At 43.0% G+C, this 21,265-nt stretch overlaps 1 protein-coding gene across 2 annotated transcripts in view; it reads left to right on the top strand.

The window, feature by feature from the left end:
• Positions 1 to 21,265, top strand: part of DNAH9 (dynein axonemal heavy chain 9) — a 366,622-nt gene that overhangs the window by 302,352 nt on the left and 43,005 nt on the right. For both annotated transcript variants that reach the window (XM_033960210.1, XM_033960209.1), the window contains exons 66-68: positions 6,078 to 6,248; positions 8,420 to 8,602; positions 19,575 to 19,964. In XM_033960210.1, coding sequence (XP_033816101.1) covers positions 6,078 to 6,248; positions 8,420 to 8,602; positions 19,575 to 19,964 — 744 coding nt within the window. The remainder of the gene's footprint in view (positions 1 to 6,077; positions 6,249 to 8,419; positions 8,603 to 19,574; positions 19,965 to 21,265) is intronic.

Raw genomic sequence — 21,265 nt, 5'->3', positions numbered from 1 at the left:
GAGTGGCTACCAAGGGAGGGGGGCGGTCCGCCCCGCCCCACCCCCCCTCCTGTCTTCACCATGGCCTTTCAGCGTCCTTCTCCCCCCTCCTTCTCTACCGCCCCGGGTGCAGCACAGCCGGCCAGGTCCCCTTACTTTTGTGGCACTTCCCCGACCGACCGATAACAGCCCGGGTCCGACAATCCTCCCTGCCCTGTAGCCGCGAATCTAAATTACCTTCTTACAGCAGCTGTAAGAAGGTAATTTAGATTCGCGGTTAAGGGCAGGGAGGTTTGTCAGACCGGGGCTGTTGTCGGTCGGTCGGGGAAGTGCCACAAAAATAAGGGGACCTGGCCGGCTGTGCTGCACCCGGGGCGGTAGAGAAGGAGGGGGGAGAAGGACGCTGAAAGGCCATGGTGAAGACAGGAGGGGGGGGGAAGGACTCTGAAAGCACTTGAAGACAGAGGAGGGAGAAGGACGCTGAAAGCACATGGGGGAATACAAAGGGGTGGAGAAGGACGCTGAAAGGCCATGGGAAGGGCGGGGGGGGAAGGACTCTGAAAGCACTTGTGGAAGACAGAGGGGGGAAAAGGATGCTGAAAGCACATGGGGAAGACAAAGGGGTGGAGAAGGACGCTGAAAGGCCATGGGGAAGACAGAGAGGGAGAAGGACACTGAAAGGACATGGGGAAGATGGGGGGGGGAGAAGGACACTGAAAGGAAATGAGGAAGAGAGAGTAGGGAGAAGACGCTGGCAGGGAAGAAGACAGATGCCAGACTATGGGGGGAGCGGAGAGAAGAAGATGGGTGCCAGACCATTTTGGAAGGGGGAAGAAAGGGAGAGGCACAGTAACAGAGCAAATGGAAGATGCAGAAGGAAGAGAGACAGTGGATGGAAGGAATTGAATGAGAACATGAGGAAAGCAGAAACCAGGCAACAAAGGTAGGAAAATAATTCTATTTCTTTTTTTTTTTTTTGCTTCAGGATAAAGTAGTATATTAGTTGTGTTGATAAAAATGTATAAACATTAGAGGCTCTGGTAGAAACCCGTTTACAAAGTATGTATTCTTCCCAATTAATATTTCCAAATTAATAAAGTCTTTTTGCTTATTTGTAAATGGGTTTCTACCAGAGCCTTTAATTCAGTAGCATAATTAAATGAAATAACTATTTCTGAAGTTTATAGGGACGGGCGGGGACGTAGGAGATTCCTCGCGGGGACGGGTGGGGACGGAGGGGATACCTCGCGGGGACGGGTGGGGACGGAGGGATTCCTCACGGGGACGGGTGGGGACGGGTGGGATTCCTCGCGGGGACGGGTGGGGACGGGTGGGATTTCTGTCCCCGCGCAACTCTCTATTAGGGACCCATAGAGAGGAGGACCCATGCCCATAAGCCCCTGTAATCACTGCATTGATACTTAAACATGTGCACTGCCCTATACACCCCCAAAACCCTTTTGTACTGGCATATAAGTGGCTCCTGCAGCCATAAGGGCTATTGGGATGGTAGATAAGTGTGTCTAGGGGATTCTGGATGTGGTTTGGGGGGCTTACCATGACCTATAAGGGAGCTGTAGGGAGGAGAAGCCATGGCACCCTTTTTGTGAAGCTCACAGCAGTGCCCTGTGAGGTACCCCACTATTTAGGTAGCATGTCTGGGTGTTCAGTCCATCACTTTGCAGACCCCTCCCATGTCCAACAGGGTTTGTTCTATGCGTTTTGGACTTGGACAGAAAGTTGGACGGAAATGTGGTATAAAGATGGATGATTTAGCGGCTTGGACGATCAGATCGGCAGGATGTATAATTAGACAATTTTCGAAAGTAAAAAAAAGTTGGATGTCTCTTTCGAAAATGTGTCTTAGGCTCTTTTTAACTTTGGACGACTTACGAGATGGACGTAAACGGACTTAGACGTCCCTTTCAATTATGCCCCTCCACATATATTAGGGGTAATTCATTAAAGTATGCAGTAACATTTACTTGCTGATTATATTAAATCATTAGAAAAATGGCAAATATGCATGAATATCAAAATTTCACCTAAGTGCTATTCTGTGTGTCTGTGTATACACATAGATAGATCATGGGTGGGATTCATATTTATACATGAAATTTATAGAATGCTATAAGGTACACCTGTATCTCCAACATTTAGGTGCAAGGACATATGTCAGTTCTATGGCTGAAGCAAGTAAGCATACCTAAACTGTAGGCATGTATTTTGGCTTATTATACCAACATTCTGTAAAGGGAAGTAAGAGACTGATTCTATACCTGGCGCCTGCAGTGACAGGTGCCTAGCAAATGGACACCTGCTACATGGCAATCACAGACAGGCGCTGTATATAGAATCGGGCATACTGGCGCCTAGCAAGGACCCTAGGTGCCAGAAATGAAGGCCAGGGTTTCAAAGGCTTACAATCCAGCATCCAGGGGCCTTCATGAATCATGGCCAGCATCCCTTAGTGATACCGAAGGCCGGCACTGTCCCTAACCACGCCCACTGCTGGCCTTAGGCATTGCTAGGCACTGGTAGGCACCACAGACAAAGGCGCTGGTCAGGTAGGTCATGTAGCGGGGACTTTTTAAAAGGAGTTTTTAATTGGGTTTTAATGGCATGACCAATTATTGCACCACTTAAACCAAATTAAACCAATTAAGTTAGGCAGCAGTAGGGCGGCTACCGCTGCCTAACTTGAAGTGCTGTGTTGATAATCTGGCCCTAAATGCCTACATTCTTTTATGAAACAAGGATTTTCCAGGGAAAAGATTAATTCAGTTCTACATGTACAGTATACAAAGAGAGAATTAATGCATATCTAGGTTGTTAATGGGTTATTGATTTAATGTACTGCCTTCCTGTGGGTACAGCCAAAGCGATTTACATGTATTATGTGGAGTTACCTTCTCTGTCTGTAGTGGGCTGATAATCTAGGATGATAGGGAAGAAAGCAAAAACAAAAAAAACGAAACAGTTCAAAAAAACAAGCATATAAGAGAGATTTGTATATCATCTTTGAAGAGATACCATGAGTTCTTGTGAGATTAAGCATTAAGGCCATGAGTTGAATAGAAAAGAACATGGACTATGCGTGTAGCATTGCACATGATGGTACATTTATAGTTTGTGGCTTTGACACTGTGCACACCGATGTGATTTTTTTTTTTTTGGGGGGGGGAGGTGCAGCAGTGGACTGGGGGCAGGCATTTCCTCTCAGTCCAATCCCCCCCCCCCACTTCCACCGTTGCCACTCCCCCCTCCTCAGATCATACCTTTACTAGCGGAGATTCTCAAGCCTGTCAGATGAAGTTTTGCCTTTGAAGCCCTGCCTATGCTGTTTGAGATACAGTGATTCCTTGGAATCCGAATGCCCCAGTACTTGAACAACCTGGAATCTGAACAAAAAAAATCAAGCAAATTTTGCCTTGGAATCTGAACGCTGCTTTGGAATCCGAACGCCCTGCACGTTGTTTGTGTATGTTTGTGCATATGTTTCCCCAGAACTCGGGCCACCCATACGTTGTTCAATTCATTGTCGGAAGCTGTAGTGAAAGCATCTCATGTGATTTTCACCTTTGTGTAGTGTAGTGAGGAAAATACTGTACTGCATTACATAACATAACTTTATTCTTCTATACCGCCAGCAATCAGACGACTTCTAGGCGGTTTACACAGCAGAGAAGCTGGACAATCAATGAAGTACAAAGTATTGAGAGTAAAAGTACAACATGTTACCTAAAGTATAGACAGTATAAAATTTTTATTATGAATAAAACTTCAATTAAGAAATTAATTTATCAAATAGTACAGTTTTAATCCCTTTTCGAAATGTGCTGTAAGATTGCATGGTTCAGCTAATATAATTGCCCAACCAGGACTGTTTACTTGCTTGGAATGCTAGCATCCTATCCAAAAAAGACCTGTATCTACAGCCAATGAACCTAGGATAGGTAAATAAATTGCAATTCCTGGTTATCCTTGTAGGGTTGTATAGCACGAAATGAGGTAAAAGGTAGGTAGAGGCCAGTCCTCAAACCAACTTAAAACAAATACAAAATAACTTAAATATTACTCGTGCTTCTACTGGCAACCAGTGCAGCATTCAATAATAAGGACTGATGTGATCATTTTTCCTCAGCCCAAATATCAGACGGACAGCTGTATTCTGCACTATTCTCAGTTTTCTCAATATTTTCTTTGGTACTCCCAAATATACAATGTTGCAATAGTCCAATATAGATAACACTAGTGCTTGCACCAATAATCTAAAAGATGGAGGATCAAAATAATTTTTGATGGTCTTTCGTTTCCATAGTGCAAAAAAACCCACTTCTTTACCACTAAATTTGTGTGTTCTACCATTGTTAAATGGGAGTCTAAAATGACTCCTTAAAATCCAGTGTATTTACTGTTAAAATTTGAGTTTGTGGGACCCAGGAACGGATTAATCCAGTTTCTATCATTTTAAATGGGAAAGACTGTCTTGGAACTCGAACAATTTGGAACATGAACGGGGTTCTGGAACGGATTAAGTTTGGATTCCAAGATATCACTGTACAGGGAAGCAAGCAGGCTGCTCCAGCCTCCGACGCCATTACCTGTGCATGCTCAGTTCAAATACATGAACTAAACATGTACAGAAGTGCCAGTGTTGGAGGCTAAAGTACTCTGTCGACTTTCTATTGCTTAGACAGCATGCACAGGGCTCTGGTGGCAAAAATCTTCAACTAGCAGAGCCCTAGCAACCATATACTGTACTGGCTGCCACAATTTTGGAGAGGGCCTGAACCCAAAGAGTGGAGGGCCCACTGGTGCTGCACATGGTGGAATAATTATATAGAGCTGACAATGTACAGTATACAGGGCTGTGTTTCATATCATATTCATAACGAGCCACTATGCATAGTGATATATCTATGTAGTACTGGCAGCCTAAGCAGCGCTGCATCGGTTGCTTAATAGGCAAGACTGTTCTAAATAGCATAGATCATGTGCTTCCAATCAGCTATTAGTGAGTACAGAACTTCATCAGTACAGCGAAAGATTAGAGAAACTGGGGATTGAGAGGGGACATGATCGAAACATTCAAGGTACTGAAGGGAATAGACTTAGTAGATAAAGACAGGTTGTTCACCCTCTCCAAGGTAGGGAGAACGAGAGGGCACTCTCTGAAGCTAAAAGGGGATAGATTCCGTACAAACGTAAGGAAGTTCTTCTTTACCCAGAGAGTGGTAGAAAACTGGAACGCTCTTCCGGAGTCTGTCATAGGGGAAAACACCCTCCAGGGATTTAAGACAAAGTTAGACAAGTTCCTGCTGAACCAGAACGTACTCAGGTAGGGCTAGACTCAGTTAGGGCGCTGGTCTTTGACCAGAGGGCCGCTGGGCACGATGGACCACTGGTCTGACCCAGCAGCGGCAATTCTTATATTCTTATCATTGCCCTTCAGATTTTGAAACAAGAAATGCTCAAAGAGTGCCATATGTTCATGCCAGTCCCCTAGCACATGCTGGTGCAGCAGAAATCATTTTGGTATCGTGATAGTCGTTGGGCAACTTTCGTACTGAGATCTATATGTTGATCACATGGTTTTATGATAATCGCTGGATTTCTGCTGCACTGCTTATGAAGCTTGATAGCAAATGAGTAATTTTTGTTTCCATTAGTTGCCTCACGAGGTGAGGCAGGGGTGGACATACATAGGAACAAAGTTAGGGTGGGAAAGGAAAAGTGCATATAAGGGTTTCATTTAGCAGACCACACAAGTACTTTGTGCTAGAGGTGGTGTAAAGTCTGCAAGTATGTTTTTAGTGGAGATACCGGAGGGAGCTTGTATTTGAAAATTAACTTGCTTTATACCCGCAACCTGTCCCAGCAACTTCAAAATTGCCCCCTCCCCTAATATTAACATATTCGGCATTCATAGTCCACCGTCAGATGCACTTGCCCCTTTTCAGCAAGACCTTGTTTACAGATAAAAGCCTTGTGCGGATGAAAAGTCTGAGAAAAGACAGTTTGCTGTGTAATAATTTTCCAGCAGTTGAATGCTACGAAACATTAAAACTAACCCAAGTTCTCTCCCAATTTTACAGTACATAGATGATGTATTACCCCCAGAATCTCCCTATCTCTATGGGCTGCACCCAAATGCAGAGATCGGCTTTCTAACTCAGACCTCAGAGAAGCTTTTCCGTACAGTGTTGGAGATGCAGCCACGGGACAGTAGCATGGGAGAAGGAGGAGGTGCTACCAGGGAAGAGAAAGTAAGTGGATTTCATTGATAAACGAATTGTGGCCACGCCAATAACATGCATTTTACATCGTGATCAGTGTGTTGTTACATGCTGGCTGCAACATCAAAAACTCTGCTGTATATTCAGTACAGGCAGTCCCCAAGTGACAGACACCCTTTTGTCAGCTGGGAGCAGAGATAAACAAGTCATGCATGTTTTAGAGTAGGGTGCAGGATATATGCACACTTAGGGCTAGATTCACTAAGCAAACTGATCGTGTACCGATCGGTGTGCGAGCCCTTTGCGACCCGATTTCCCTTCGACCCGATTCACTAACCTGTGTCCCTATCATCCTCCGATCCGCGCATGCAAATGAGGGGGATCGGCATTCAAATGCAGGCAGGAAGTGATTCAGTAAAATAAAAAAGCAACACCGACTGGGCTGGCCGATCCAAAATAAGTGACTGCTGAGGACCATTCGCTGAGGTCCTTTCTGACTGCCCTGTCTTCTACCGTCCTACTCTCTGCCCCGATCTCCTGCTATTTCTTGCCTGCCCCGATCTCGTGCTCTGCCCTGAATTTGTTCTGCTTGCTTCCCCAACTCGCCGCCCTGCTCTTGCCCGAATCTCTCCTGCTGCCCCGACTCTCCTGCCCTTCCCCGCACTGCGAGCCCATGGTTTTAACCCACAGGTTTAAAGCGGGTTAAAACCACGAGCTCGCTGGGCTAGTAAAAGTTTTTAAAAAAAGTTGCGGCTCTAGACAGCTCTTAGACCCATGCGCAGACCATCTACAGATGATCTGCATATGCATCGGGATCACACACTAGCGATCCGTGCTGTCCGAGGGGTGCGTTCCTCCGATCAACCTCATTTTAATTTTTGGGTGTTGTGAATTGGTCGGGCCTGCACGAATCGGCCACGGAAATGAGGTAAGTGAATCTAGCCCTTAAACACACATGAGTGCCAGTTAACAACAATTACGGAGTGTTAATGACTCATTGACTAATTAGTTTGTATGTGGATCTGGGACCCAAATTTGTCCCAGTCCTGTTTACCTGAACAGGTAGTGGGTTTGATTAAGGTCTGCCTTAGCAATACACACTGTAGTGACTGCTCTGGTATATAGCCTGACACTTCACAATGCACAGTGATGGGTTTCTGAACTGGGTACCCCACATGTTGATATTCATGGGTACTCCCAAGCACTCTTCAGACTAGCAGTGACATGTATCTTACAAGAGAATATAGGTCCATGATTGAGCGACATGATGCTCCCAGGTACTTGGAAGATGTAGGGGTGAGCAGTGGCGTAGTAAGGGGTGTGTGGGGGCGGTCCACCCCAGGTGCCGTCTTGGAGGCCCCAGCACCTGTCATCATCTCCGCCCCCTCTTCTATTCCGCCCCCCCCCCTCTAACTACCCTGAGTGCGCCCCTTCCGTTCTCCAGTACCTCTTTAACGTTCCCAGTGTGAGCAGCAACCCCCAACCTGCTGCTTGCGCCAGCACTGACTCTCTCTCTGACGTCACTTCCTGGACCTGCACCTAGGAAGTGACATCAGAGGAAGAGCCAACAATGGCGCAAGCAGCTCACACTGGGAACGTTAAAGAGGTACAGGGGAAGGGTGCGCGCGCACGCAGCAGGAGGGATGGGGAAAGAAGCAGGTGGGGGTGGGGTTGGAAAAGAGGGTGGGGAGGGGCATCACTGTCCCGGGCGCCTCTCCCCCTCACTATGCCACTGGGGATGAGAGGAGGGAGAGAAGAAGAGCTGAATCTTGGTCTCCACTCGTGAACCTATACTGCTATTGCTGGCATGTTTCTTGTCTGTCTGTCTGTCTGTCTTAGATTGCAAAGTGTTAGAACTAGAGACTTTCTATCATGTTTGTCTATTAAGTGTTGCACACACCTGATAGCACAAAATATATGAAAATAATAAACTTATTTATAACAGAAAATAACAGTGTAATAAAGGGTCAGCAGATAAGGACCATTTAGCCCACTCTCTCTGCCTAGTGGAGCGGTGATTTCTGGGGGGTGATTACTTTTATGATTCATGGTGGTGTTACTCCTCACTACAAGGGATGGCGACTTGCCCAAAATCGCACAGTAATTCAGCAGCAGACAGGGATCGTGAAAAGGAAATTGCTGCAGCTGACTCATTTTTTTCTCTCTTCCGTGTTGGTTTCTTTTCTCTCTTTCCCTTCAAGGTGAAAGCTGCTTTAGATGAGATTTTAGAGAAACTTCCTGAAGAATTTAACATTCCTGAGCTGATGTCAAAGGTGGAGGAACGAACCCCATATATTGTGGTTGCCTTCCAAGAGTGTGAGCGAATGAATATCCTGACCAGCGAGATTAAACGCTCACTCAAGGAACTGGACTTGGGGCTAAAGGTAGAAACCTCTGTGAAATTGGGAATGAACTAGAGGTGAACTCCTGTAGTTTAACATTATAGTGAAGAAGAAAATGGAGCCCAAAACATTAGAGGAGCACAGAAAATGCCTCTAGTTTTACCAGAGTAAAAGCAGAATCCTGGAGGTTACAGCAACATAGTTGAACTTTAGCGTTACAATACAGGAGTGATAGAAGAGTAGAGCTCAGGTGATTTTAGGGTCATGGGGAATATTTCTACTGTTATAGCATGGAATTAAGAGGGAAGTAGAGCTTGAAAGATTATAGTGATATATTGTGAGACTGGAGCAAACATGGATAGGCAATTGTTCCAACCCATGGTGGCTCCAATCTCAAAATGACTGTCATGACCTTTCGTGGCAGGCTTACGAGACTGTAACTTGAAGTTGTGGCTTGAAAGAGCCGGCAAGAGCCTGAGCAAATGGGGATTGCTCCTGCCCTGACTGCACCACTGGACCACCAGTGCTTGTAAGGTAGACCCTGGGAGAGATAGGGGGCCTACAGGAAATGATTGGGGTCCAGGAGGGGTGCTGTTTTTGTTCAGAAGGGGCCTGGGAGGAGAGCTGCTCATGTTGGGGGGGGGGGGGGAAGAGATGAGAACTCACAAATTTCAGGGACACCCCATTTTGGTTTCAGCCTGAGCAGTTTATGTCTTGGTAGTGCCAGTGTGTTTCCACTTTATAGTGATGGACCTACCAGTTCTCAAAAAATATTCACACAAAGTGAAAGGTTTTTTAAACTTTTCCTCAACTTGCACTTTTGACTAACTTCAGACCCTCCTCCAAATTAGCTCTAGTTCTAATAATTGCCTTAAAAAGGCCTATAATAAATTAAATCTTTACAGCTTCTGATCTCCCTTTTCTATCCAGCAACATCAATATCAGGATGTCCTGGCGGCTTTGATCTGTCAGCTTTGTAAACACTGGGTATACTCTGGGAGACGGTCAGCTTTTCCCTAGTAGTATGGTGAGTGCCTTCTGACTTAGGGGACCATCTTCCAGCACTATATGTCGATTCTTTGTCTCATCATCATCAAGTTTTTGTGACAGAATACAGAAGTAGATTGCCGAACCTTCTGCACTGAATAAATTCGATGTTGTTGCCACTATTGCATCAAACGCGATCCTCTGCCTCCAACACTGCCCAAATGCTGCTGCCCAGATGGGTGGTACATCATTAGTCTGACATCTCTTCTAAAACCTGTCTGCTTTGGGAGACCCTGCTGGTAGTGAAACTACCAATGGCATAGCTTTCAGCTTCTCAGATGTGCACAAGCCCCAGTGTCACGTGAAGCCCTCGTTCACCTGATATCGACGGTATTCCAATTGAATTAATAAAAGGCTCTAAAGGTGCTATTATGGCCCTTCCTCCATTGTGTCAACAGATTTGGAAGGAAAAAACATGGCAAACCAACTAGAGAAGATCACTGTTCATACTCATACAGTGAAAACTGAATATAGCAACACTGATTGATTTCCAATAAAATGTGGCGTCAAGCAAGGATGCATTTTGTCACCTTACATGTTTTTGAGGACACCCCTATTAGACACTGAGGTCTTTTCTCCAATTTTGAGTATGATTGGGGTTTGAAGTTATTGCTGTATGTAGACTGGGTAAACTATTGGATGTATATTTTTTGAAGTGATTACTTTACCTGTTCAACCATCTTCAGAAAAGCAAATTTGGAAGAAAAGCATGTCAGTTTCAAAGTTGGTGGCAGAAATATATACAACCTGCGCTATGCAGATGATACAATGCTCATCACCAGCAGCAAAGAAGACATGCTATATCTATTGAGAATAGTCAAAGCAGAAGTCATAACATGGGATTAGAATTGAACATAAACAAGACAAAGATAATGAACATGAAAAATGATGAAGATTTTTGAGCTTCAAGGTGATAGAATAGAAGTTGTAAAGGATTTCAGTCTCCTGGGCTCTTTTGTAAACAAAGGAGCAACTAGGAGGGAGGAAATACTCCACAGAATAGCTCTTCAAAGAAGGCTCTCAACAAAGTATTCAAAGGCAAGGAGGTAACATTCCAAACAAAGATCAGACTTGTCCACGCAATGATTTTCTCAGTAGTCAATTACAGATGCGAAAGCTGGATACTACGGAAACAAGACAGAAGAAGATTGACTCATTTGAGCTTTGGTACTGGATAAGGATTTTAGGCATGCCGTGGACTGCCAGAAGAACTAACAAATCAATTCTGTAAGGGATCAAACTGGCTATGTCAATTGAAGCCCAAAAGATGAAGTTATGAGTGTCTTATTTTGGTCACACTATCAGAAGAGAGAGATCACTGGAGAAGGACATCATGTTTGGGAAGATTGAAGGAACCAGATGAAGAGGACGACCTGCAATCAGATGGCTAGACACACTGAAACAGACATGGGGATGATGCTGGAGGACCTTTCCAGACTAGCACAAAACTGATTTTTTTTAAGATCCCCAATTCATCAAGTCGCTAGGACTCGAGCATGAGTCAATGGTACCTAACAACAATAATAAGTTAAATAGAACCTACTGGTGTCCAATCAGAGTAGCTGAGCTCCATGAGATACCACTGGATGAAGAAACAAATTGTTTCTGTTGTGGGTAGAGAATTTGAAGCAAAAGTCTAAACTAAAGCCAAACTCAGAGCTGCTGCAAGAAATCTGGGATAAAGATATGTGCAATCAAAAATATTAGGTTTCCTATTCTTAATTAATTTTGAATGTTTCTACAATTCTGTCACACTGAAGGTGTGGAGGGCATTTTCAAAACATACGTCTAAGTTCAATGTGGACATATTACGCTGAACGTCCAAAGTTGGCAATAATAAAATGCCCATTTTCGAAAGACAAACCACCATACGTCTAGAAATATATATATTTTTATTTTTGAAAATCCTCTATCTGGATGTCCAGGCTACTGGGACACTTACGCCGTCAGGACATCTATCTTTATACCACATTTTCGAACAAAATTTTGGCCAAGTCCCAAATGGCCAGAAAAAGACCATTTGGAACGTACAGAGGCTGGAATACCTTGCTAGGTATACAAAAATATTATTTTGATTATTGGCACTTGGATATCTTGTCAACTAGGACATCCAAGTGCCGATTTAGGATGCTTTTTGGACGTTTATGTTTTTGATTATGGGCCCCATAGAGTATATTGTGTATGTTACCCACACAGCTACACAGAAGTGTGGGACTGGTTCTGTTTAGTGAGCAATATTGCAGAGGAGTTTGGATTAGTGACCTTTTTGCAGATTACACGCAGCAGTCTGGGCAATAATGAAAGCACTGGCTATACAGTATTCAATGTTGGTGGCCACATAGCTAAGCAGCCAGATAGGACTGCGGAAAAGGCAGTCCTGTCCTTTATCTGCATAGCTATGTGTGTGCTCGCTGTGAATATCAGCCAACATCCGCATAACTTCCAGGTCATTGGCTGACTCAGGTATTCAATGCTACTGCCCAGAAATGGTCTTGGCACTGACTATCTGGGTTAGATCCAGCTTGCAGTGGTTAGCGGCTTTTAAACCACTGACCATCACGAGATGAATATCAGGTGGTTAGAGTCTACTGTTTGTGTGAAATAATTGAAATCTTTGCTTATATACCAGGCGATGCGCTATAGGAAGTCTCAGGATAGAAGCATATTTATAGGGCCAATTATTTTAAATGGATTTGTTTCATTTGCCTGGTTATGGCAGCGGGGCTGGAAACGCTGTTTCTTCAGACAGCCCAAAAGAAGTGATTTACTAGTTCAATCTCTGAACAGAAAACAAGATATTATTGTAACTGCAGCATCATGTAGCAATTAAATTTCATTCTTAACAAGAAGAAGTGTTATGTACTGGCAGAAGTGACAAAGAGCTGTACTGAACTGATGTATGGGACTCTTGCATAGAAACATAGTAACATAGGGGTCGATATTCAGCTGGTGCCACTCAGCGTTTTGCTGACCGCCATCAAATTTTTGCTTGGAAATTCAATACTAGGCCATGTCCTGGCTTCGGCACTGAATTTCAAGTTTCAAGTTTATTAAAAATTTGATAAAACGCTAAACATAAATTCTAAGCGTTTTACAGTAAAAATTTAAAAAGGGGTCCCATGGAGCTGGCTATACCATAGATCAGGGGTGTCAAAGTCCCTCCTCGAGGGCCGCAATCCAGTCGGGTTTTCAGGAATTCCCCAATGAATATGCATGAGATCTATTAGCGTACAATGAAAGCAGTGCATGCAAATTAGATCGCATGCATATTCATTGGGGAAATCCTGAAAATCCGACTGGATTGCGGCCCTCGAGGAGGGACTTTGACAACCCTGCCATAGATGGTTCAGTGAGATAGTCAGCACTTAATCGGCCATGAGATGCCACATAAAGATAGGACTAACATTTATGCAGTCCTTCTTATGTGTTGTCCTTGACCAAGTTCTGAATATCTGCATTTGTTATGTTACAATACGTTATTTGAGGGTTTAGAACCTGCAAAAGAGTCCAGAATGCGGCAGTCAGGCTATTAAAAAACCTCAGTCCTTTTGATCCCATTATCCCAGCACTGAATGAAATACACTGGCTACCTGCAAGGAAGCGGGCCATCTTCAAACAATTGACTATCACCTTTAAGCGCTTCCACGACATGACTCCCCATTATACAGCAGAAAAGCTTCCATCTATCACCCGACCAGACCACTCAAATTCCAGCTGGAACACCAACTATGTATCTCACCGGCACATCATCTCCAACTAGAAACTACTGGAAAACGGTCATTCTCTCATAGTGTGACAAAACTGTGGAACTCAGACAAAACTCAGATATGTTTAATACACTAATCCCTAGGCTATTGATTATACTGTATTAAATCATGTTTTTACTTGTCTTCCTATTGTACTTTTCCTCTTTATTGCTTTACTATACCGAATTGTATTTCACAATCCCTTCTTACCTTATGTTCCCAAAATGATGTTTTAGTTTTTAACCCAATGTTATTATTTAAAGTGTGTATTGTATTGTTTGTTTGTTTTTTTAATGAATGTATTTTAAATTGTTCATCGTTTTGAAATATGACTAAGCGATTAATCAAGAGAATTATGAAACTTGAAACTTGAAACATAGCCTGCTACCTTTCAGGAAAGCGGTAAAAACCATATTGTTCTCAAACTTGCATAACTTGCCTTGAGACCCTAACGGCCAGGCTATAATGGACTGTAACTGAAATCAACCACCAAAGACTCATTGCTATGTGCGGTGAACTGTTCTATACGGTGATCTGTTCTAACACCTTCCACAGCCTCATTAGTCTAATGTCTCCAGTTTAGTTTTGAATGTACTTCTGTAACCCTAATCCAGTGCCTCCAGCCAAAGTCAATGTACCCTTAATACAATCCCTCCAGTATATTGTGAATGTACCTCTGTAACTCATTCTGGGCTCCTGGAGAGGACGGGCTATAAAACTAACCCCCTCTTTTACAAAGGTGCAATATGCTTTTTAGCGCGTGCATGTTATCCTATGGATGTGTTAGCATTTAGCACGCGTGTTGATTTAGCATGCGCTAATCGCGTGCTAAAACGCTTAGCGCACCTTTGTAAAAGAGGGCCTAAATAGATAAATAAATCCTCCAAAGCGGAGTTTGGGGCAGATTACATCAAGTAGCTAAAGCAGGTTACAACAAGCAGTCAACGCGGGTAATAACTAGTAGTTTAAATGGGTTACAACAAGTGGTTGAAGCGATATTATCCTTGATATAAAATCAGGTGTTGCAATTTTGGCATTCTGAGTATTGATGCGGTGTGATGATAGCAGTGGTTGTAATGTGAATTTATTCCTTCCAGATGTAAGTGTGTGTACAGTATACTCTGGTGTTTAGTAGTTCTTTGACTCAGATTTCTGGTGCAATGCATTTAACTAGTCAAGTGCTGACTCTGCCCCTCAGCCGGTTTTGCTCTATGCATTAGCCACTTATTTCAGTGGCACGGATTTGTTAAGTGCCACTAAAAGTGACTAGTTACCCTCAACAGCCGATTTAACAAGCCAGGAGCCATTTCTGGTTGGGTAAATCACTTTCAATATTGACTCCCTATTGACATTTCTTCTCTCTTTATGCCCACCATTTATCTTTCCTATGTGTCCATTTATCTTTCCTATGTTTCCTATGTGTCGAGTGATTTCCCTCTGTGATCCTGTCCTTATCCTCCCCCTTTGTTCAGTATCTCTCCTCTGTGTCCTTATCTTACTCTGTCCAGCAAACCCCTTGGGTTCAGCATTGCCCCTCTTTGTCCCTATCCTTATCCTCCCTCCACAGCCAGCATCCTTTTTATACCTTGTCACTGCCCATGTCTAGCTTTATCTTTCCTTCCTCTTGCACCCTCCACCTTTGGTGGTTTGGTATCTCTCTCTTCAGTCCTCCATTATTCCAGTGTTTCTCATCCCTAGTCCAGTCATGTTCTCTCTCTGTTCCCTCTGCCCCCCCCCCCCAGTTCAGCATCCGTTTCCTCTCTTAACCATCAAATTTGATCAGTTTCTTTCTTTGCTTCTTCCCTTTGTTTCCCCCCACCCCCACCCCGATCCAACATCTCTCCTTTTCTCTTCCTCTTTGTTCCAAGGTCTTCTGCACTTTCTTTTTTCTGCTCCCCCTCTAAGTCCAGCATCTCCCCCCTCCCCCGGTGGGATTGGCATCTCTCCATCCCTCTCTTAAGATCCAGAGTTCCAGCATTCCCCATACCCCCCAGTGGGATTGGTAGCTCTCTATCCCTCTCTAAGGTCCAGAGTTCCAGCATCTCCCCATACCCCCCCCCCCTCCAACAACGTATGTATAAGCACAAGACTCTGAATGGACCTGTGAATGAAACTATAAGGTTAATTTACTTATTCCTAAAGACAGGGTTTAAAAAAGTGACCACACCTAGAAACCTCCTAGTTTTTTGAGTTTAGACTGTATCCTTGATTATTGTCCAGTCCTTCCCTGGTAATTATATATGACATACATACCTTTGGGCCAGTTCACGAAACTCAGCATTTCCAAAGTATATCATCTGAACACAGAAATAAAAAGTTTAATAGGGATGATTTTCATTGTCTTCCTCAGACCACCCTTGCTTCTCAATTACATTGTCTTTGGCTTAGATGCAGGCCTTGTCACAGTTTTTTCTAAGATTGCTAGTGTTAGTAAGTAAGGAATTTTGATCTTAGATTTCCCAAAAGATAAATACTTTGAAAACATAAGAATTGCCATACTGGGACAGACTGAAGGGCCATCAAATGCAGTATCCTGTTTCCAACAGTAGCCAACCCAGGTCCCAAGTGCCTAGCTAGATTCCAAATAGTAAAACAGATTTTATGCTGCTTATCCTAAGAATAAGCAGTGGATTTCCTCAAGCCATCTCAATAATGGGCCTATGGACTTCTCTTTTAGGCAATTATTCAAACATTTTTGTAAACCCTGCTAAGCTAATTGATTTCACCACATTCTCAGGCAACAAATTCCAGAGTTTAATTGCACGTTATGTGAAGAAATATTTTCTCTGGTTTGTTAAATCTACTACTTAATAGCTTCATTGCATACCTCTAGTCCTAGTATTTTTGGAAAGAATAAATAAACAATTTACATCTACCTTTCCACTCTCCTCCATATTTTATACACCTCTATTATATCACCCCTGAGCTGTGAGCCGTCTATTCTCAAAACTGAAGAACTCTAGCCTTTCCTCATAGGGAAATCATCCCATCCCTTTTATCATTTTCGTCGCCCTTATCTGTTTCTTTTCTAATTCTGCTATATCTTTTTTGACATACGGTGACCAGAATTGCACACAATATTCGAGGTTCAGCTGTACCATAGAGCAATACAAGGACATTATAACATTTTCTTCTTTGTTTTCCATTCCTTTCCTGATAAATTTCTAACATTCTATTTGCTTTCTTAGCCGCCTCCACACATTGAGTTGAGAGTTTCAGTGTATCCTCGATGATACCTAGATCATTTTCTTCAGCAGTGACTCCTAACATGGAACCCTCTATCACATAGTTATAATTTGGGTTCCTATTTCCCATATGCATCACTTTCCACTTGCTCACATTAAACGTCATCTGCCATTTTGATGCCCAGTCTCCCAAGGTCCTCATGCAATTTTTACAATCCTTTTGCGATTGAACAACTTTGAACAAGTTTGTGTCATCAGCAAATTTAATTCTCTCACTAGTTATTCCCATCTCTAGATCATTGATAAATGTGTTAAAAAGCAGCGATCTCAGCAAAGACTTCGGGGAAACCCCACTATTTACCTTTCTCCATTGAGAATATTGACCATTTAAACCTACTCTCTGTTTTCTGTCTTTCAACCAGTTCTTTATCCATAATAGGACATTACCTCCTATCCCATGATTCTGTAATTTCCTCAGACGTCTTTCATGAGGTACTTTGTCAAATGTCTTTTGAAAATCCAACTACACAATATCAGCCAGATCACCTTTATCCACATGTTCATTCACCCCTTCAAAGTAATGCAGTAGATTGGTAAGGCAAGATTTCTCTTGATTAAATCCACGTTGGCTTTCTCTCATTAATCCATGCTTATGTATATGTTCTATCATTTTGTTCAGAAGTTCAAAGGCGAGTTTTGTCTTTCAATTTCCAGAATCTCCTTAATTCAGTTTGTTCTCAATGCTTTCAGTCCTAGTGCAAACTTACTGCTGAATCTTGCTGTTCTAATATGTTCAGTTTTAGAGTGCAGACATGTAGAGAAAAATATATAGGGGCCAATACTCAAAGGCACTTTTCCATCCAGGCATGTAGTGTGGTGGCTATTTGCTACCTCTGTGCCCTGTGCAGTAAATGCAGGGCAGATATGGGGTATGCCATACATTTACCATAAAAGCCATGCAGTTACCACATGTTAATTTTTGTGGTACACCTAGTGGTGTAATAAGGGTAGGTGGCACACCCAATCGCACCTCCCGTTCCCTCCACCTCTACGTGCCCCCACTCCTTCCGTGCCCCCTTGCTCCTTCCCATGCCCCATTCCACCCTTGTGCTCTCCCTCCCTGCCCTGTACCTCTAAATCTTTGTCAGCATAAGTGGCCTCTGCAGCATGCTCCTCATGCCAGCATTGGATTTCTCTCTGAGGTCACTTCCTGGCCCGTGACCTGGAAGTGATTCAGAGGGGAACCAGGCTGGCACAAGCAACAGGCAGAAGTCACTTGCACTAGCAAAAATAATACAGAGGTACGGGATGGGGGGAAGGGATGTTGCGAGCATGGTGTGGCAGGGCAGGGGGTGGAGAGGTGGCAGTGTCCCTACCAACTCGGCGCTCAGGGTGGTCCGCACCCCGTGCCCCCCCCCCCCTCTTACTATGCCACTTGGTAAACCTAAGGTAACTGGAAAACTTACTGCACTTTAGTAAAAGAACCTGTTAGAGAGCAAAAATTTATCTTGGGCATCTTAAGCTTTGAAAATTAGAATGGGCATTCCTGATTTTGTTTCTTTTGACTCTTTATAATGATTTTTAGTTTCAAACAATTTTTATTGATACAATCCAAAAACAGAGGCAAGAACAGTCACCAATGAAAATAAACAAAAATGCAGCTGATACAAAATAACAGATAATGGCCAGCATCAAAATTTTTGTTCCCCCCTATCCCAACTGTACAAAAAGAAAAAGCAGAAAAAAAGAACAATGCGATAATTTAGAAGTTATATTTTCCTTTTTTTTGTACTTTTAAGTCTTAAGATGACCTTGTCGCTACATGCAATTTGACCTTATACTGAAGCAAATAAATCCTAAAAGGAGTGAGCTGATTTTGATTTAGGATGAATTTAGAATCATATAACATGATGCAACTTCAGAACTAAAGGATTAACATGCACCACCACCTCTGCTTCATATTTCTTCCTTTCTCTCCACTTTCATTTTTCCTCCTCATTTCTAAATGCAATAATACGTTGACCTCTCAGTGAACTTTAATATAGCTGTTCTGTAGAGAATTGAATATTAATAGGAACAATGTAATAACTACAGTATCTGCATTTACAGGACTGGCATTTGCTTTTAATTTTGATTACTGTTAGTGTTCAATTACAAACTGATTCTGTAAGGTGAAAAAAAACACACATTACATGTATTTTCTAATTCTGTCTTCCTTTCTAGAGAAGGAATTCTTGTTGCAGGAACATTTTGTACTTAAGACTTGTTGGAGGTTTGTTTTTTTTTTTTGTCTTTTTTGATTCCCAACCCCAGCATCAGCTAACCTCTGTCTGGAGGAGTTTTTCAATTCCAGAGCCAGCTACAAATAAGAGAATGGAATGAAATTACTTTCAAAATGGTCATTTCTCTAAACATTTGGAAGGTTATTATTTTTGCCACCACAGAAAAAGGACATTAAGTAGGGGAGTCAAAAGAAAAGGCAGAGAGAACAAAACAAACTTACTGAAGAGAGTTGAAGGGCTGATGACAAGGAGAGGCCAGATTAAACTGGAAAAGAAGCAGATTGCACCAGTACAGGGCAAGAATCTAACCCAGGGGGAGGAAGTCTGGAGAAATGGAAAAGCACACAGGGATACAGAAGCAGAGCACACTTTAAGAAGTGGTTCCAAACCTGTGCTAGGGGAACCTCAGCCACTCATGTTTTCTAGATAGGCTTGCTGAATATGCATGAGAGAAATTTACATGCAGTTAAAGCAGTACAAGCAAATCAATCTCATAAATATTTGATATGGACATCCAGAAAACCTAACTTGCTGGGGTTGCTCCAGGACAGGTTTGGGAGCCACTGCTTTACAGAGGCATGAAAGTACCATAAATCTGATAGTATGTTGCAACTAGGTGGGGGAGAACACAAAAGTTATTGGCCTGCAATGGGTTCATATGGAGGACAACATTGGAAAGAAGCCATTCTCGATATTTTCTTGCACTATAAAAAGATTTGTTGCTGTCTGCTCATTCATTCTAATTTTCTTGTAGGGGGAACTCACAATGACTAGTGACATGGAGAATCTTCAAAATGCCATTTACTTTGACCAAGTCCCTGAGTCATGGACAAAGAGAGCATATCCTTCCATGTCTGGACTGACTGGTTGGTTTGCTGATCTCCTCAACCGGATCAAGGAACTAGAAACTTGGACAGGAGACTTTGCCCTGCCCTCAGCTGTATGGCTAGCTGGTTTCTTCAACCCACAGTCCTTCCTTACAGCCATCATGCAATCCATGGCCAGGAAGAATGAGTGGCCACTAGATAAGATGGCTCTGCAGTGTGACGTGACAAAAAAAACCAGAGAAGACTTCAGTAGTCCTCCACGAGAAGGTGCCTATGTGCATGGTTTGTTCATGGAAGGAGCCCGTTGGGATACCCAGGTAATATGTTATCACTGTATTTATATATAAAATAGAGGTTGAAGGGGGTGAGTTTATAAGGTGCTGCCTAGTTTTAGGTGCTAAAAATGAATGCAAATGTTGACAGTTTAGTCATTTACACATGAGGAATCCTTCACATAAATGTTGTCATGCTAAGGGTAGGGAGATGTTTAGAGAGCACTTTTACCTAGGTAAATTGATATTATCCCAGGACAAGCAGGCAGCATATTCTTGACTAATGGGTGACGGCACCGACGGAGCCCCGGTACGGACAATTTTAGAGTGATTGCACTCTAAGAACTTTAGAAAGTTCTAGCTAGGCCGCACCGCACGTGCGCGAGTGCCTTCCCGCCCGACAGAGACGCGCGGTCCCCAGTTTCTTAGTTTCCGCGGAGCTAAGAAGACGCGTGTTTCCAACGGCTGTTGGACTCTCTTTTTCGCCTTCCCGCTCGCGTAATTTTTCTCATGAATTTATTCACTTTTTCTTCTTTTGTTATTTTCCTTAAAAAAAAAAGTCTATTTTTTTACTTTTTTCAGTCGGCCCCGGCGGAGCCTGTTGGCACCATCGAAGCCTCGGGCTTCGATTTTGCTACTGCCGTTTTTCCCTTCATGCCCCCTTCACCGGGTTTTAAGAAGTGTCAGCGGGAAGGCACTCGCGCACGCGCGGTGCGGCCTAGCTAGAACTTTCTAAAGTTCTTAGAGTGCAATCACTCTAAAATTGTCCGTACCGGGGCTCCGTCGGTGCCGTCACCCATCAGTCAAGAATATCTGCCTGCTGTCCCTGGATAACACCTGTTACGGTAAGTAACTGTGCTTTTTGGGGAGATTGCATGCATGGCACTGAGATGGTGATAGTCTCAGTGCTTGATGAACTTTTTCAATGAGGAAGTTATCACCCTTTTGTTGAATTCACATCTGTGTTTGATACAAGAATCATAACATTTTGTTAAGGCAGGCCCTGAATTACAGGTATTTGTATTTGAGACAACACCACCCACAGTGGGTAGTTTTCAGACCTAATTGCTCTAAGTTGTTTAATATCTTAATGCAGCATTTGCTTGGGATCCAGGTAGAATTGAGATGTTTTAAATATTGATAGATTTTATGCTCAAATAGATCAGCAGGAAAATAGTATTCAGTGATTGTGTGTATATATATATATATATATATATATATATATATATATATATATATATATATATATATATATATATAAAGAGAGAGATTGTGGTAAGGATTTTAAATACCATTGAAACCTCATTATAGTGGTTGGGAGATTGGGGGTGCTAGTATTTGGGGGG

This window comes from Geotrypetes seraphini, chromosome 10 (assembly GCF_902459505.1).
Source record: "Geotrypetes seraphini chromosome 10, aGeoSer1.1, whole genome shotgun sequence".
In the NCBI taxonomy this organism is placed as follows: Eukaryota; Metazoa; Chordata; class Amphibia; order Gymnophiona; family Dermophiidae; genus Geotrypetes; species Geotrypetes seraphini.
The sequence above is the reverse complement of the archived record's forward strand: the minus strand, read 5'-3'. Positions and strand labels throughout refer to the sequence as shown.